This window comes from Pristiophorus japonicus, chromosome 14 (assembly GCF_044704955.1).
Source record: "Pristiophorus japonicus isolate sPriJap1 chromosome 14, sPriJap1.hap1, whole genome shotgun sequence".
NCBI classification, from domain to species: Eukaryota; Metazoa; Chordata; class Chondrichthyes; family Pristiophoridae; genus Pristiophorus; species Pristiophorus japonicus.
The window spans coordinates 35,880,165-35,899,719 of record NC_091990.1 but is presented as its reverse complement, the minus strand read 5'-3'; the positions used below and the strand labels follow the sequence as shown (position 1 = coordinate 35,899,719).

General features: G+C 44.8%; 1 protein-coding gene across 2 annotated transcripts in view; it reads right to left on the bottom strand.

The window, feature by feature from the left end:
• eloa (elongin A) overlaps positions 1-19,555 on the bottom strand; it is a 78,170-nt gene that overhangs the window by 24,415 nt on the left and 34,200 nt on the right. For both annotated transcript variants that reach the window (XM_070899146.1, XM_070899147.1), the window contains exons 2-6: positions 18,501-18,557; positions 11,950-12,062; positions 8,416-9,469; positions 6,988-7,102; positions 1,935-2,087 (exon numbers count right to left, since the gene is read on the bottom strand). In XM_070899146.1, the coding sequence (XP_070755247.1) occupies positions 1,935-2,087; positions 6,988-7,102; positions 8,416-9,469; positions 11,950-12,062; positions 18,501-18,557 (1,492 nt within the window). The remainder of the gene's footprint in view (positions 1-1,934; positions 2,088-6,987; positions 7,103-8,415; positions 9,470-11,949; positions 12,063-18,500; positions 18,558-19,555) is intronic.

Sequence of the window (19,555 nt, the reverse complement as noted above, 5' to 3'; positions counted from 1 at the left end):
ACTTTGCTGTCATTACCAAACCTGGACTTTCATTAGTAGCTGACCTGACATGGTCATTACCACTCCCATCAGATCAGCTACTCAGCCTCCAGTCATTACTGACTCAGAATGCTTGCCCAGAACTGGAGTTGAACTGAGACGATCAACTCGTGAGCGGAAAGCCCGGACTGTCTTAATTTGTAAAGAGACTGATACCAAGATCTTGAAGGGGGATGTTGTCATGTATTGATGCTTGGGGTCACTAGACATCAGGGGCGCCACTGTCAGAGGTCATCCGGCTGAACGCGCATGTGTGCGGACCCTGGTATATAAGTGCTGGTACCATGTCTTGTAGTCACTTTGGGCGCGAATAAAGTGGACCGGTTTACACCTGAGTGAGTTTACAGTAACAAGTCTTTTGAGTCATTATATAGATTAAACAAAAACCCTTCCTCGGACTTATGAGCCCCCCAAACCGTCCTCCGATCTTCCAATCCCTGCCCCCCCCCCACCCCAATCCTCACCACCCTCCCCCCCACCCCACCCCACACACACTACCCCATCTGCCTCCAATCCACAGCCCTGGACAACCCCATCCCCCAAACGATCCTGACCTTCCTACCCCCAACCAATTCATTAAGAAGCCCGCTCCAGTAACGAGCCATGATCGCACATGCACAAAACGCTTCTGCACCAGTTGGCAGCAGTCACGACGGTTATTTAATGTGAATTGTTTTGTTAATATTGAGTAACAGGCATGTCTTGCTGTATTGATTGATAAAATCTGCTTTCTAACTCTCTGTAAATAGTTTATGTCCTGCAATCCACAGAGAATTCATAATGAAAGTGTGCGGAGGGGTTGTCGTTTAGCTGTACTGAAGCATTAGACCATGGGGACAATATTACACGTTGACCAATGTTTGTGCAGCAAGTCAGTAGACACCATGATTCTACATTTCTGCCTCCTTCAACCCCAGATATACAATTGATTTTAAACTCTTCAGGCTCCCTTCCAAGGAGTTCAGGAAGTTTTGGCCTCAGATATAACCACAGTTGAAGTCACTGGCTCTACAATCAGCTGCAGATTTGTACGTACAGAAACAGCACTATAATTTCCCTTCTTTCCCACCAATGGGGTATACAACCAGTACGCTATCCAGCCAACCCTGGCAAAATTTGCTGATTGAGACCACGTAAATTCAAAAATCAAATCAAGGGAGCCACACCCCAACACAAGTCACCACCTTCAGGAGAGGACAGAGTAAAGGGGAAGGAAGGAATAGGTCACTTGAGGCTGGAATTCAAATACATGACCATCTGGGATGCACTAATGAAGTCTGGACATCTGCTGTCCCCTGTGTCAAGTAGCTTGCCAACATTCACCATCAAGGTTTACACATTAATAATGTCCATTTGGGTGAGGAACTAGAAATCCCAGCACCTGTGGAGCCATACCACAGCAAGGAGTCAAAGCCTACAGGAGAGGTGGGAAGAAAATCACTGGTCACAAAAAAGCCCACTGACATTTAATGTTACTCCATAGCTGTAATACTTAATTACCTCTCAATAAGAAGGCAGGGTGGTCTGCAGTGTGGACGTCTCTACATTTGGCTGTTGGGAGGCACAATGGGATGGAGCACCAATGTATGGCATCATGGAGTAGTGTCAAAGATTTTCAAACCTCCACAGCACGTTGTAGTGTCACCAAGCAGAAATCAGGTGCTTCCCATGAAGGGGAGGGAAATTAACCTACAACTTGGCAACTTGCTACAGGCAGTACTCGACTTACAGTCCAGATAAGAAATGTCCAAATCCAATTGTTGTATTAAAGTGGAGTGTCAAGCAACCCTGGAACCCAACATAGAACTACTCTCTCATTAGGAATAAACCCTCAGTCCCAAGGTATTTCGCATACTTCAGCATGTGCACATCTCTGATGATCATTTTTGACTTACAATCCACATTATTTTGTAGAACTCGAATACACTGTTCATAGAGCGACATCATCTTTGGGAGGTAGGCAGTCTTTGATCCAGAGTAGACCTGCATCTTTGAGTTAAACCGGCGACCAGTAAATCCCAGATCCTCCTCAGACAGGACAGATACAACTGTAGCAGAAAGGAAAATGTAGATTAATGTTATATCTGGAACAGGAATTTAATTCTAATCAATTGCGTTAAAAAGCAGCATACGCGCACATGCACGCACACACACATACATACAAATACCTTCCTTCAGTCTTCTTTCCAATGTCTTGAGATCATACAATACCCCACAACCAGCACATCTGTTACACATCTGGCCAAAAGACTAAATGACTCAAGCTGGGGTGAAGGGACTTGGCAATTTAGCAATGCCCTTATGTTCTCCCCTTTCCTCCCCAGCCAGCACCATAATTCAAACCTCACTTCCCACACAGTAGTTGTCCAGGATCTTGGTTGAAAATTAACACAACTCAATTGACTGAGGTCAACAGACTAGAGTGCCAAATGGGGAGTATATCCAGAACAGGGCAGCAAATTCACAGTTCTTTTCATGGGAAAATTATTCTAGCAACTGCAACACAGAAACATAAAAACATAGGTGCAGGAGTGGGCCATGCGGCCCTTCGAGCCTGCACCACCATTCAATAAGATCATGGCTAATCATTCACCTCAGTACCCCTTTCCTGCTTTCTCTCCATACCCCTTGATCCCTTTAGCCATAAGGGCCATATCTAACTCCCTCTTGAATATATCCAACGAACTGGCATCAACAACTCTCTGCGGTAGAGAATTCCACAGGTTAACAACTCTCTGAGTGAAGAAGTTTCTCCTCATCTCAGTCCTAAATGGCTTAACCCTTATCCTTAGACTGTGTCCCCTGGTTCTGGACTTCCCCAACATCAGGAACATTCTTCCTGAATCTAACCTGTCCAGTCCCGTCAGTATTTTATATGATTCTATGAGATCCCCTCTCATTCTTCTAAACTCCAGTGAATACAGGCCCAGTTGATCCAGTCTCTCCTCATATGTCAGTCCTGTCATCCTGGGAATCAGTCTGGTGAACCTTTGCTGCAATCCCTCAATAGCAAGAACGTCCTTCCTCAGATTAGGAGACCAAAACTGAACACAATATTCCAGGTGAGGCCTCACCAAGGCCCTGTACAACTGCATTAAGACCTCCCTGCTCCTATACTCAAATTCCCTAGCTATGAAGGCCAACATGCCATTTGCCTTCTTTACCGCCTGCTGTACCTGCATGCCAACTTTCAATGACTGATGTACCATGACACACAGGTCTCGTTGCACCTCCCCTTTTCCTAATCTGCCGCCATTCAGATAATATTCTGCCTTCATGTTTTTGCCACCAAAGTGGATAACCTCACACTTATCCATATTATACTGCATCTGCCATGCATTTGCCCACTCACCTAACCTGTCCAAGTCACCCTGCAGCTCACACCACCACCCAGCTTAATGTCATCTGCAAACTTGGAGATGTTACACTCAATTCCTTCATCTAAATCATTGATGTATATTGTAAATAGCTGGGGTCCCAGCACTGAGCCCTGCAGCACCTTACTAGTTACTGCCTGCCATTGTGAAAAGGACCCGTTTATCCCGACTCTCTGCTTCCTGTCTGCCAACCAGTTCTCTATCCACGTCAAACATTACCCCCAATACCCTGTGCTTTAATGTTGCACAACAATCTCTTGTGCGAAACCTTGTCAAAAGCCTTTTGAAGTCCAAATACACCACATCCACTGGTTCTCCCTTGTCCACTCTACCAGTTACATCCTCAAAAAATTCTAGAAGATTTATCAAGCATGATTTCCCTTTCATAAATCCATGCTGACTTGAACCGATCCGGTCACTGCTTTCCAAATGCGCTGCTATTTCAACTTTAATAATTGATTCCAACATTTTCCCCACCACTGATGTCAGGCTAACCGGTTTGTAATTCCCCGTTTTCTCTCTCCCTCCTTTCTTAAAAAGTGGGGTTACATTAGCTACCCTCCAGTCCATAGGAACTGATCCAGAGTCGATAGACTGCTGGAAAATGATCACCAATGCATCCACTATTTCTAGGGCCATTTCCTAAGTACTGTGGGATGCAGATTATCAGGCCCTGGGGATTTATCGGCCTTCAATCCCATCAATTTCCCTAACACAATTTCCAGCCTAATAAGGATTTCTTCAGTTCCTCCTTCTCATTAGACCCTCTGTCCCCTAGTATTTCCCGGAAGGTTATTTGTGTCTTCCTTCGTGAAGACAGAACCAAAATATTTGTTCAATTGGTCTGCCATTTCTTTGTTCCCCATTATAAATTCTGACTTGAAGGGACCTACGTTTGTCTTCACTAATCTTTTTCTCTTCACATATCTATAGAAGCTTTTGCAGTCATTTTTATGTTCCCAGCAAGCTTCTTCTCATACTCTATTTTCCCCCTCCTAATTAAACCCTTTGTCTTCCTCTGCTGAATTCTAAATTTCTCCCGCTCCTCAGGTTTGCTGCTTTTTCTGGCCAATTTATGACTACAAGTTGGTTGTTCTGGTTGGGAATTTCTTTACCGTATTTTTGTCCTTTCCTCAACTCTTCCCTCGCTCCCCCAACAACATCATCATAGGCAGTCCCTCAGAATCGAGGAAGACTTGCTTCCACTCTTGAAGTGAGTTATTTGGTGGATGAACATTCCAATACAAGAGTCACAGACTCCGTCACAGGTGGGACAGATATTCATCGGGGGGAGGGAAGGGATGAGTGAGACTGGTTTGCTTCATCTCTTTCCACTGTCGGTGCTTGATTTCTGCATGCTCTCGGCATTGAGACTCGAGGTGCTCAGCGCCCTCTCGGATGCACTTCCTCCACTTAGGGCAGTCTTGGGCCAGGGACTCCCAGCTGTCAGTGGGGATGTCGCACTTTATCAGGGAGGCTTCATCAGGGTGTCCTTGTAGCGTTTCTGCTGCCGTGAGGGAGCTCCGAGTGAATCACTTGCTTTGGGAGTCTCATGTCTGGCATGTGGACTATGTGGTCTGCCCAGCGTAACTGTTAGAGCGTGGTCAGTGCTTCAATGCTGGGGATGTTAGCCTGAATGAGGAAGCTGATGTTGGTGCACATTGTAGGATCTTGCGGACACATCGGTGGTGATATTTCTCCAGCAACTCGAGGTGTCTATTGTACATAGTCCATGTCTCTCTCAGCCATACAGGAGGGCAGGTATTACTACAGCCCTGTAGACCATGAGCTTGGTGGCAGTTTTGAGGGCTTGGTCTTCAAACACTCTTTTCCCCAGGCGGCCAAAGACTGCACTGGCGCACTGGAGGCGGTGTTGGATCTCGTCGTCGATGCCTGCTCTTGTTGATGGGAAGCTCCCGAGATACGAGAAGTGGTCCACGGTGTCCAGGGCCGCGCCGCAGATCTTGATGACTGGGGGGGTAGTGCTGTGCAGTGAGGACAGACTGGTGGAGGACCTCTGTCTTACGGATGTTTAGCATAAGGCCCATGCTTTCGTATGCCTCAGTAAATACGTCGACTATGTCCTGGAGTGCAGCCTCTGTACGTGTGCAGACGCAGGCATCGTCGACAGAGGTTGGGGTCGCCCTGGATCTGGCCTGGAGATGGCGCAGGTTGAACAGCTTCCCACTGGTTCTGTAGTTTAGTTCCACTCCAACGGGGAGCTTGTTGACTGAGGTGGAGCATGGCGGCGAGAAAGATTAAGAGGGTTGGGACGATGACGCGGCCCTGTTTGACCCCGGTCTGGATGTGGATTGGGTCTGTGATGGATCCGTTGGCAAGGATCACGGCCTGCATGTCGTCGTGGAGCAGGCGGAGGATGGTGAAAAACTTTTGCCGGCATCTGAAACGGAGGAGGATGCTCCATAGACCCTCGCGGTTGACAGTGTCAAAGGCCTTTGGAAGGTTGAAGGCGGCTATGTACAAGGGCTGGCGCTGTTCCCTGCATTTTTCCTGTAGTCGTCATGCTGCAAAAATCATGCCCGTTATGCCCCGTAGGGGACGAAATCCGCACTGTGACTCCGGGAGGAGTTCCTCGGCCACGGGATGTATACTAATTACACTATTAAAACTTCTCACAACTCCTCTAAGTTAATAGGTAGAGAAATCATTGGATGCTGAATTCCATCCTTCCTCCCCTTCAAAGTCTCACTTCTCAATACATCCTTCTTCCAGGAAGAGGGCTAATGTGGGTGCTGTTTAGACAGTCTGATTGATGGTAGCCCTACACTGCTGGCCAAGGTTAAAGGTAATGTCCTTGCTGCTCTTCCAATGGAGATCAGCTAATTTAGCACAGATCAGAGATTGAACCAGAATTCTTCGATGCCCGTAAAGCTCAGAATCAGAGTGGTCAGTGCATTTACCACCAAGCCAGAGGGAGTTGTTGAAGAAAAGGTTAAATAAGTGCATAAATTTAGCTTCTTGATCTGTGTTCTTTCAATACTTCTTCCGCCCCTCCATGCCCCAGAAGAAAATTGTGATTCTTTTTATGTGGCTCACAGCCACCTCTCTCCACCCCTCCACTCCGATTGGTCATGCTGCTTGCCCAATATCCAGTACTGACTGAGCAGAAATTTCTTCCAATAAAATATTGGTAAGACTGAAGCTACTGTCTGCAGTCCCTGCCACTAACTCCGCATCCTAGCCATCGACTCCATCCTTCTCCCTGGCCACTGTCGAAGGCTGAACCAGACTGTTTGCAACCCTGGCGTCCTATTTGATCCCGAGATGAGCTTCCGACCCCCTATACTCGCCATCACCAAGATCGCCTACTTCCACCTCTAACATCGCCTGTCTCTGCCTCAGCTCATCTGCTACTGAAACCCTCATCCATGCTTTTGCTACCTCTAGCCTCGACTATTCCAATGCTCTCCTGGCTGGCCTCCAAAATTGCAATCTCCGTAAACTTCACCTCATCCAAAACTCTGCAGCATTTATCCCAACTTGCACCAAGTCCCGTTCACTCATACAGTGGCAATATTCAAGATTCCAGCCGACATCTGAGCAAACCCACCTTTCCTTTTTGGCGGTGATAATGGTGTTATATCCATGGAAGGAAGGGGTCTGTAGTTGGGCTGGATAAGTGGCAACGGGATATCTGGTAACACAGGTACCACATCAATCATCATCTGTTGGGAGGGGAAAATAAAAAGTAAAATGAAAATTTCAGTCTTTAAGTGGCAAACTACAAACAATAATTGAAGGGCAGCACAGTGACATCTGATATTGGAGCACCAATAAGAGTGTAAAACTGAATACTTAACTGCTTATATTTCTATTCCTTTCCTTTTGTGACTCCCTCCTCTTTTAAAGTTAATAGTCTTTGACTAAATAAAAAGCGTTGCTGAAGACACTGACGGTACCGCTATTTTTCATTAGGTAGGTATTGGAATAAAATTCCATTCCATTATCAAAAATAATTTCTTCTCATTGCTTCGATGTTTCAACTCTCAGTGTTGAATTTCATTCCACGGCCAAGAGTGAGACAGTTACCCTATTCCCAATGTCAGTCTGTGATTGGACACTCAGGTCCCTGAAGGTGGTTCAATGGAACAGGACTTCCTGCTTCCTCCTCGCCACATTAAATGGAGGGCAAGCTGGAGTCAGCTCATGTATTTGGCTGTTTCAAATAAAATTTCCAAGTTGAATCTGGAGGGGATTTGTATCATCTGTTCATAGCAGTCACACATGCTTTTCAGCTTAATGAAAAATGTGGAGGAATCATTTATTCTGAAATATTTTGGATGTATATATACCTATTCCCTACATTCCTGTTGCACCAGGCACAAATCAATCAATTTCCTCCCAGTGTCTTTTGCATCTTATAAACTTCCACCTAGCACTGCAAGACAGTCAATACCACAATCTCCGAAGAGGACAGCTTATCTTAATGTAGAATTCAATTTGATCAACTTTCTTGCCATTTTAATGCTACTGGGGACTTGTCAGTGTTTCCAATTTTGATGTATAACTGACTGCAGGGCTAGGGTTTAAGGTGGCTAAATCTCATTTACATAGAGATTATAATCTTTTTATAGTAAGCTATGATATTTGAGTGTGTTGTTATTCCTTATAGATGTTGGCTCATATCTTTGGCTCATTGCTGAAAGTTGTGCATTTCACAGCCAAACTAAAATACATTTGACGGTCGTATAGTTCCTTCTCCCATGCACACAACAATTTGCCAGTAACACAAAACAGCTGATATTTAATTTCTTCATATTTAATTTTACACACACACACACACACACACACACACGCAGGCATGCCTTACAACCAGCATACAGAAGACACTTTTGTCACATCAGTTCAGGTTGGATTTCAACTCAAATTTTAACCGACCACATCACCCTGGCCTCACAAATGAAACTATTGTAAAACTTCTACAATCTATAAAATACTTTTATTCCCTACTATTAATTATAATCTTATTTAATGTTACCTTTTTGGGTTTAACACGAGGCACATCGACAACATGTTTGGATTTCTTCTTTTCTTCAGCATTCTGTTCTCTATCGGAAGAGATAGAGTTCCTCGAACCGGATTTTGAAATAGGTTTAGCTGACCCTTTGGGTTTATCTGGACGAGTCACTTTAACCTTCTCAACAACAGGTTTGTTTATCTTTTTCTTTTTTTTCTGTGGCTGGTCATAGCTAAGGTAAGACTCAAATGACATTGTCGGCTCGTCAAAGTCATCGGCCATTGCTGGTGTAGTAGGGTCCTTACGGATAGAAACAGACTGAGTTTTTTCTGTAGATTTTGATTTTTTTGACTCTAGCTGTTCTTTCGGTTTACTCGATGTGGATTTCTCTTTGGGTTTGTCCAATGTACTTTTCGGCTCTTCACGATCAGATTTCCGCTTGTCTGAGTCTCTATGCTTATATTTTGCGTCATCTAAAGTCTCCTCAGGTTGCGGCCTAGGTTTCTTGTGACTGGAACTTATTGATGCAAACTCTCCTCGGTCCCTGTGATTATGCTGTTCCTTTGAAGAAGATTTGTTCATTTTATCTTGCATTTGAGGAGAGGATAATTTATACTTTTCTTCGTCTTTTGTAAATGAATGCTGCTTTTCCTTGTGTGAAGACTTGTGCTCCTTGTCACGCCCGGTGTTCATGTCTATTCGTGAGCTGTGATGGTCCCGGTGAGCTTTGTGGAAGCTTTTAGGTGGCTGCATAGATTGCTCAGCATCTTCATCAGAATAGTCAATCTCATCATCATAATCCTCCGCAGGAGGAGATTTAGTCCATCTCTCCGCCTCCTCTTTAAAATTGGATTTTGAAGGCTGGTAGCCATGGCTACCAGATTTGCAAGATTTTTCGCTCTCTAGTGAGCGTCTCCCTTTCTCGTGAATATGTTCATAACTTGGTTCATAGGACTCTCTATGAGGGGTCTGGAATGTCTGTCTATAATCTTCTTCTGGAGAAAGGTCCTGATGTCTCTTTTTAGAGACCCCTTTATGATTACCAAATTCCCGTTCTTCTAGTGCATTGGTGGATCTGAATAAAAACAAACATACAATTAATGATAGGCCATAGAAAGATTGCAATTGACATTGTTGCAGTGCTTACACAAGAGAGAAAGGACTCTATTTTGGATAAGAACACTCAAGTTCTTCCCAATGGGACAGCAGGTAGAAGCACTGCCCAGTGTGGAATTGAGCCATACAAATCAGGAAGGTCACAGGTCCAATCTGTGGTCTCTGTCAGCTAGAAGGGACAACAATTGATCCCTGTGCTTGGTAGAAGGAAAAATAAATAAAATCAGACAGAACCCCTGATCACTAACCAGTGATATATACTAGAAAGTATCCATTTGTGGATGTTTCATATAGGCATCTGAATCAGCTGTGAGCTCCCACTGTCAAACCTGCCAACAGACACGGTCTAGTCTTGCGTACAAGGAATATGCATGTTCACAAGGAGAGCTAAGAGAATAGCTATTTGAAAGCCAGCACAGGCAAACAATGTCAAATGGTTTCCTTCTACTGTAAAATTCTATGCTTCGATGACTGAAAGACAAGACAGAGAGACAGACTATTATCTGAATGGTGACAGATTAGGAAAAGGGGAGGTGCAACGAGACCTGGGTGTCATGGTACATCAGTCATTGAAGGTTGGCATGCAGGTACAGCAGGCGGTTAAGAAAGCAAATGGCATGTTGGCCTTCATAGCGAGGGGATTTGAGTACAGGGCAGGGAGGTGTTGCTACAGTTGTACAGGGCCTTGGTGAGGCCACACCTGGAGTATTGTGTACAGTTTTGGTCTCCTAACTTGAGGAAGGACATTCTTGCTATTGAGGAAGTGCAGCGAAGATTCACCAGACTGATTCCCGGGATGGTGGGACTGACCTATCAAGAAAGACTGGATCAACTGGGCTTGTATTCACTGGAGTTCAGAAGAATGAGAGGGGACCTCATAGAAACGTTTAAAATTCTGACGTGTTTAGACAGGTTACATGCAGGAAGAATATTCCCAATGTTGGGGAAGTCCAGAAACAGGAGTCACAGTCTAAGGATAAGGGGTAAGCCATTTAGGGCCGAGATGAGGAGAAACTTCTTCACCCAGAGAGTGGTGAACCTGTGGAATTCTCTACCACAGAAAGTAGTCGAGGCCAATTCACTAAATATATTCAAAAGGGAGTTAGATGAAGTCCTTGCTACTAGGGGGATCAAGGGGTATGGCGAGAAAGCAGGAAGGGGGTACTGAAGTTGCATGTTCAGCCATGAACTCATTGAATGGCGGTGCACACTAGAAGGGTTGAATGGCCTACTCCTGCACCTATTTTCTATGTTTCTATGTTTCTATAAATCACTACTGAGCCCAATAACAAAAGATTTACACAAGCTAGAGAAAGTAAATTAAACATTAATCTTTATATTCCTCCCCAATCTAATTAAAGCACTTCCTTCCCTCAGCATTGAGGGCCGGTATGTCAGCCACAGGCTGATGAGGACTCTAATTCTCCCCATCCACCGCCCCCCCACCCCCAATCCCGAGTAAGGGTATGGCCCTTTAAGAAACCTCACCTTTAAGAAGCTGGGTTTGACAATTTTAGGGGGGGGGGGCATGGTGAGGAGACTTTTACTAGCCAGCTGAGCATAAAAGAGTGAGTTCTGAGAGTTGGAGAGTTTATGGTTTGTAGGAGAAAGGAGACTCCAAAATGGTAGGGCAATGTAACAATGTATTTGGACTAAAGATAATCTGTCTATCCAACTCATGTAAAGTTAACTTATGCAAGTTAACATGAATTGCAACTATTATATTGATACAGAATGCATGATATTTTGACAAACTTACCAGAAACAGAAGAGCCATAGTTCAGGCTTCTAATCCTGAAAAGTATGGAGGATAATGCCACGCTCCTGTCACCGACTTATTCTGGGGGGACGGAGGAGAAGGGGAACTACTTTTGGCAGTTACTTTTCCGACTGCTGATTCTATGAACCTTCAGCTCGCATCACAATGATGTTCTACATTATTCGGTGTCCATGGGACTGCGAGACACGGCATTACTTCTGCCCATCTTCAACACCCTAAAAGACTTTAAGAATGTTCGTGGGAGACCCAGTATTGTTTCAACTGAAATTTGATCACCCGGAAGCTTGGATTCCTGATCACCTTGGTTTGGGATGCCATTTTCTTTATTTTATTATCTAAACCAGATTCAGCAATAAAAAAACAATGATGAATCTCCAGTCACAAAACTGGTAGAAGTAAGATTTTATCTAATTTACTATTTGAAGAGGTTGGGGTTAATTGAAAATGACAACTTCCACATTTCAAACTGCCATATTTAGGGAAGAGGTGTGAACATTGGCTTTTTATGTATCATAACACAAGATAATCCTTTCCCCCTCCTAACCCAACTTCCAGAATTGGATTATACAGTAAAATATGCATGTTCAAGGAAAATATGCATGTACAGCATGCAATAACAGCTTTCACTATTTAAGCAGAGATGGTTGGCAAAACAATACCGTTCTACTTCCTGGGGTACCAGTTTCTTCCACTTTGAGACTAGGTTCTTAGCACACTCTCCAACCACATCATGCTTCCTGAATCCATTCACGGTTTTCCCTATTCCTGTATCCTGTTTACAGAAAGAAAAGCAATAATAATGAAACAAATTTCTTCAGCTTGTGAATTCGGCACAACCTCAAAATCCTCACTAACACACTCCAAATCAGTTTGGAGAACCAGACTATACTCAACGCTAAATAACAAAAATATGATGTGGTGCATTTAACAGTCGTTGATTATTCAGCACACTGCCACTGAAAGAATTCTGTTGCACGTTTTCCCTTGTGACTTTGCTGTAATAATCCATTCTTGTTAAAACATTTACTGGGTGGCATAATTCATTACAGCTTCAATGTGAAAAGTGGCGAGATGAGAATATTGTTCCCCAAACTACCAGCCATTAGTTGCTACTTGGAGAGAGGAAATTAATATCAAAGATAGAGCCATCACGGAGTGCTTATGTAGTTTATATTAGGCCAGTGACTAAAAGCTTGGTCGAAGAGGTAGGTTTTAAAAAGGGTCTTTGAGATGGAGGAGAGAGAGTTGGAGAGGCAAGAAGAGGGGGGGGGGGGGGGGGGGGGGGGAGGAAAAGAGAGAATTCCAGAGCTTAGAGCCTAGGCAGCTAACGGTACGGTAGCCAATGGTACGGCGAAGGGAGTGGGTGATGCGCAAGAGACCGGAGTTAAAGGAATGCAAAGTTCTTGGAGGGTTGTAGGGCTGAAAGAAGTTACAGAAGGAGGACGAGGCCATGAAGGAATTTGAATACAAGAATAGGAATTTTAAATTTGAGCTGCTGCTGGAGCAAATGTAGGTCAGCGAGCACAGGGGTGATGGTGAACAGGATGTGGTGTGGTGTGGGTTAGGATACAGACAGCAGAGTTTCGGATGAGCTCAAGTTTATGGAGGGTGGAGTGTAGGAGGCCGACCAAGAGAACATTGGAAGTGTCAAGTATGGATGGACAAAATGCAAAAACATGGATGCGGATTTCAGCAGCAGGTGGGCTGATGCAGGAGCGGAGATGGGAGAATGGCAGTCTTTGTGATGGAAAGGATACAAGGTCGGAAGCTAAGCTCAGGATACAGAGTTTGCGAGCGGTCTGGTTCAGCCTGAGACAGTGATCGGGGAGGGGGATGGAATCGGTGATGAAGGAATGGAGTTTGTTTGGCAGGGAAAAACAATGTTGAATGAGGAAACTGAGGCTCATCCAGGACAGGAGAATCAGTAGTTGTATGCAAAGAAGCTTGGGAATAAATCATCTATTCCTTGATGAACAGAAAGTTGCCTCGAGAGATGGGAGCAAGATATCCCAGATTTTTAATTTTTTTTAATTAAAAATTCCGCACAGCTAACTTGCACATTCCCATTACATAGGGATAACTTAAACCTTAAGAAAAGAATTAAGGACAGACCAACAGATTGACCGGTAGGATGCAGGAACAAAAAAAGTCTGAAGTATAAGCAGCACAGGTTTCTGCTAATCTCGGGCAGGGGCAGCAATTGGGATGCACTACAGTTAGCCTTGGTGCATTGGATTATGGAAAGGTAAATTAGCCATAATTCCCACACTTTCAGGAGCAGAGGGAGGAGAGAAAGCTAGCTGAGAGAACTTTAAAAAGAAGAAAATTGTGATCGTGACAGACACAATGGGCCCAAGTTTGCCCCCCCCCCCCCCCTGCTTAGAACAGCGCACCCGACTTTGTAGAAGAAAAACCGTGCCTAAAACTTCTCGGTATTCTCCCCGCTGCTGGAACGTTGCAGGCCCTTGGAGTGGCGGAGCCAGGTCCCGGCGCTGAAAACAGTGCCGGGACCTCTGCACATGCGTGCAAGAGTGTGCGCGCATGTGCAGTAGCTCCTCGCCCTCACAATCTCTGCAGGCTGTGTGGGAAGGGCCCGAAGCACGCCGCCTCGAGCCCTGGTTGAATGGACTCTCTCATCGGCGACCCGCTGCCTTATCCGGCCACACACACATTGACCTGGGAAACCCAGCTGCTGAAGGGAGAGGAGATCGGATGGATGAAACAGGTTAAGTGTTTTTCCAGCACTGCTTGTGGGTCAGGAGGAGCAGGCGTGCCCACCAGGCTTACCTGTAAACCACCCGTGATCAGACGTCTGTAATCAGCCGACTCCCCCCACGATCTGACATGCCTTCCCCCACCCTTCCCTATGTCAGCTCCCCTCCCGATAGTGGATGCCAGCTGTGGTCTGGAGCATCAGGCCTACCCACCCGACCGGGGAGGTGTGTCGAGGCCAAAATCGGTCAAAGAACCTGGCATGGCCAGGGACGTGGAGGCCCTGCCCCCCCACCCCACCCCGCCTGCTCACAGGCCTCCCTGCCTCTCCTCCCCGCCTCCCCCCCCCCACCCCACTCCACTCCACTCCACTCCACCCCACCCCAGGTCTCCCAATTAACGGCATCCCTCCAGCCTTTCTAATTGCCGACCGACCAGGGCTGATGCTCCCTTCCCAGTACTGGGGACAAAACCCAAGGGTCCCAGGCTGCAGTCTCCTGCCACTGGTGGTTCCTCCCTCCCACCCGCCAGCCGGACTGTCCATTTGGCCGGCAGCTGGGCAGGACACGGTATGGACTCTGTGCAACAGTACCCAGCTGCTAGTGTTTTTCTGCAGTAAAGCTTTGCTGAAGGTAGGACTTCTATTTTTTATTTGTTTAGTTATTTATTGATTGTTTGATTGTGGTCCTAAATTCTTGTTTGATTTACATTCAAGTTTACTCTTCATCGGCTTTCAAAAGGAATTCTATAAAATAGTTTGGCTAAAACTCTTATTTACAGGACGTGCTATAATGTATTTGCTAGTTTACCAATCCATTTCTAACCTAGTTGTTTAGTGCTTTGTAAGTCTTGGTGCTAGGTGCAGGTCTTCTCAGCTTCCTTGTATTTTTTATTTGTTTTTGGTGCTTTAAATGTACTTACCTGGGCTGATTTCTTAGCTCACCGCAAGGTTTTTTTGTGCGGACAGAAGTGGCCAAATATGCTGGCCGAAGTCAGTTTGGAGTAACTTTTAGCTGTCTAAACTTGTTTAAATGGCCAAAACAGGCGCAAGTGGCTGGTAACACCCCCTTTTGGAAAAAAAAACTAAACTAAAAAGAAAAATCTAACTAACTCACTTACACTGGAGCAAATTAAATGGGCAGAATTGGGATTTTTAAGATACTCCAAAAAAAATCTAGTTGCTCCAAAAAAAAACGGAGCATCTCCTGGGCAAACTTGGGCCCAATGGCCCCAAGTTTCCACATGATTTTCTCCTGATTTTTAGGAGCAACTGGTGGAGAACGGACTATCTTAGAAATCGTAATTCTCCACATTTTTTTTTTCTGCAGTTAGAACAGTTTCACTTTGGAACAGAATTTTTTCTTCAAAAAGGGGGCGTGTCCGGCCACTGACGCCTGATTTCAAAGTTTCCACAGTGAAAACGTACTCCAAACTAACTTAGAATGGAGCAAGTGAAGATTTTTGTATGCCTGAAAAAACCTTGTCTACACATTTAAAAAATCAGGTGCAGGTTACAAATTAGGCGTCCGGAACGAGGTGGGGGGGGGGGGAAGGGAAATCATTAAATTCTACAATAAATCCTTATTTATACTTATACAAATAAATCCAACCTGAATAAACATTTATAAGCAAAGAAAAGATTAAATAAACCATCTTCCTACCTGTGTGAAAGTGCTTCAGGCAGGGAGAATGCTGCAGGAAGCCTCACAAGTTGAGGCAGCTGTTCCCGACGGCAGGGAGGGAAGGAGTGAGGGCCCGACCGACCGCAGCGGGGGGGGGGGGGGGGGGGGGGGGGGGGAGTGGGGGGAGGAGGCAGTCAGAAGGCTGCAGGAAGCCTCAGAAGTTGAGGCAGCCATTCCCGACGGCAGGAGGGGGGGGGGGGGGGGGGGGAGGCCATCGGGAAACGGCTGCCTCAACTTCTGAGGCTTCCTGCAGCCTTCTCACTGCTGCAAGAAGCCTCAGTGCTGATCATAGAAGGGCATTGTGCTTTTATTAAAAAATTTAAAAAAATTAAACAGCTACAAAGAACTACAAAAATGGCCGAATGCCAATGTTTCCTTCACACTGCGCGTGCGCGAACACTCCAACGCGCACGCGCAGGGTTGCCGGCACGAAAAAAATTAATTTAAATGGTACCCGCCCCGTCCCACTTACAAAATCGGCGTGAGTGGTAGGCTCCGGCCCCATGGCGCCGCGCCAAGCTGCCATGGAGCTGCAGGGCGCTCCAGAATCGCGGGGTTTTTTTCAGGCGCCGTTTTCGGCGCGAAAAACGGGCGCCCAGCTCAGAGGGGCGCCCGTTTTGTAGTGTGTGGAAACTTGGGGCCCATAAGTGTATCATTAGGCCTCATAAACTCTATATATACACGCACCGATAATGATTCTGAAATTCCATTAATCCTACCATTTGTCAAAATAAAGGATACGAGTTGTCAGTTGTCTTACTGACAACTACTGCTTCTGTTGCTTACAATTAATGCTCCTGAAATCGCAGTCTCTCCAGATGCGTACGATATGCGTACACGCCTGAAAAGGCCTCGCAAGTGCCGGTTCTCATGCACCGAGAACCGGCATTTGCGAACTGTCCAAATGTCTTGACAGATCGCACACATCCCTAGGAGAAGGACATTCATGGGCAGAGAATTGGGCTAATTGCCCAACTCCTGCTCAGCGAATAGCCTTCAAGCTCTTTCGCCTGGTAAGATAGAAATATAAAATGATCAATAAGTTTTGTATTAAAAACCCTGTCCATTAAGGTAAGTGTATTTTTACCTCTATTAAAACATATTTTAAAAAAATCAATTTTTGTCAAAAAAATTAAATTCAATTTCAATTAATTTTACACATGAAATGTTTTGCTTATTTATTTAAAAGTGTGTTTTTTTGGGGTATCCCCATTCATAGAAATAGTGATCTCCGTACAAACGGGCATCAGCATTATTGTGAATAGGAATACTCCATTTTAATTGGTTGGTCCGGCCAACGTGATCCCGTGCTCCACATACACTAATGGAACACGTGAGCCCCTACGCTGGACTGCTAATGGAGGCCTCGGACCGCAAGTCTACATTCCTCCGGGACCACCAGGTACTTTCGTTAAAAAGAAATTTGGTCGGAGGCGTCCGCCTGCAGGAAGCCTCCGACCGCAATTTGTGGGCCAATATATTGTTACAGAAAGTTTTTTTTTAAATCATGTACACGATACGGATCACAATAGATCATTATTTTATATTGCCATGGCTTCCTTATTGAATGAGCAAATAGGGGCAAAATCTTTCATGTGTTACTTCGAATAGTTTCACTTCAATTGTCTCTGGACAGATGCGATTTTCGCAAGAAAAGTTAAAAAAAAAATTGGTATTTTTCTCATTAGACATCTTTATTTCTTTTCATAAGGACAACAAGTCTTCATCTGAAGAAAGTGTTCTCCCTCAGTACACTGAACCAGTAGTACATCTTTCCTGCCCATTTTAAACAAATGCCAACAGAATGGCCCGGATCTTGTGATACAAATAACGGGGAGGTTAACAGCACTCACCGTTATTATGGAGCAAATCGGCAGCAACTTCCAGCATTCACATGCGCGCAGTTATATGCGGAAATCGCTGTCAGAGATACCCTGCTCCTTCACAGGCAGTGCTATAACGGAACATCCCTGATAGACTCGACACTGAAATCAATGCAATGGCGTGGTGGAGGTACTTGCCCACTCGTTCCCCACAAGACTCCAGATAAACTTAGGGTTGGTGCATTCAGGAGTAAGTGAATTCTTAACGGCATGATATGTGGTCATTGCTGCCAAACAGCCTGGCTGGCCCTGAAAATTTAATTTTATAAGTGTGGAGTCTCAGTCTTCAAAAGTTAATTAGTGTTGGAGATTTATTTTAAATTAATAATTTTTTTTTTTTTTAAATACTTTTTCTGTCCATCACTCATCTCTCTCTTAATCCCATGTCTTTTCCAATCTTTATTTTGCTTCTTGTATACGATTTAAATCTAATATATATACCTCCTGCTTTCGACTCTGCGTGGTTCAGTGAGAATTCTTCAATCTGATTGGTTGAAGCTTTTCGCTGTCTTTTTGCCCTGCTCGCAGATTCCCTGTAGAGGGCGCCGCACTGGATCAGATACTGGATTAGAGCAAGACCCTGCTCAATACTTCGCCAGCGTGGTGAACAGCGAGTGCCGTTCCATTGTCGCTGACTGCAAAATCCGGGCCATTGCCTTTAACCTACCAGTGCAGTTTCATTTAATTGCAGAATCCTGGGAATATGATTTTACATATTCAAGCAACACGTAAGCGGTTGTAAGAGCAAAGATCCACGACTCAAACCTCCAATGCAAAGGATGGAACAGTTTATACTGTAGAAAGAAAACTCTAATTGTGCGATGCTGAATTGGATTGGCAGCTGCCATAGGATTCAAACTTTGGGACCAACATGGTCTTCGGCTTCCTAAACCATCATCTTCTCCCACTCAAAATCAAGTGATCCTAACTTACCGCTAAAATATCCACAGTGATAGGAAGTTCATTCAAACGCTTCAAGGTCTTCAAAAGCTAGTCAAAAAACACAAAACATTAAAAAATATTAATCCTCAGAGCATATTGCCCATCATATAACACACATATCTGGGTATGAGCACCACTTGATTATACCATCAAAATAAACCAATTCAACAAGAAAAGAATGTTCTTGCTGTGCCAGAGTTCGGCTCCAAAAGCACTTCCAGTACTCTGGGACTTTACATAAATGCTCATTCTTAATGCACCAGCCTGGAAAGTGACTGTGCCATCAGGGAGTTTCATTGTTCATTTCAGATACTAGATGTTAACATTTATGAAAAAACATTCACATCTGTTATTTTTAAAATTAGAAATACACTAACAGGGAGACAAATAAATGTTTCTGCTCTTTCTGCCTATATGGGCTAAAACAACATTGTCATTTTAGTGGAAAAAATAAAAGTTTTGTTGCAGATTTTTTTGTAATCTCCCCCACCCCCGGTTATAAAAGTTACATAAAATTTTACCACCAAAGATTACCAACTACAAAAGCGAGATGAAATATCTTTCAATCATAGGGCATTGAAGGAGACATAAAATTAAGACCGTCATGTGTTTTTTTGTTTCTTGGTCTTGCTCCCTATGTGGACGAGAGCAGGGGCTGCAGGGAGGATGAGCAAACTGACCACAGCACCGGAGGGGGGGTTTGCTGGGGTGGATGATCAGCCATGATCTTGTTGAATGGCGGTGCAGGCTCGAAGGGCCGAATGGCCTACTCCTGCACCTATTTTCTATGTTTCTATGTCATTTCTGAATGTATTATTCGTCCCTGTAGTATCAACTGTGTCTCTACACCTACATCCTATTTATAGAGTGCCAAGATTATATCACAATAAAAACACATTTCATTAGGTGTCAGCTGTGGCTCAGTGGTGGAACTCTCAGCTCTGAGTCAGTAGGATGTGGGTTAAAGTCCCACTCTGCAGTCTTGAGCACATAATTCAGGCCGACACACCAGTGCAGTACTGAGAGAGGTGGTGTCTTTCAGACGA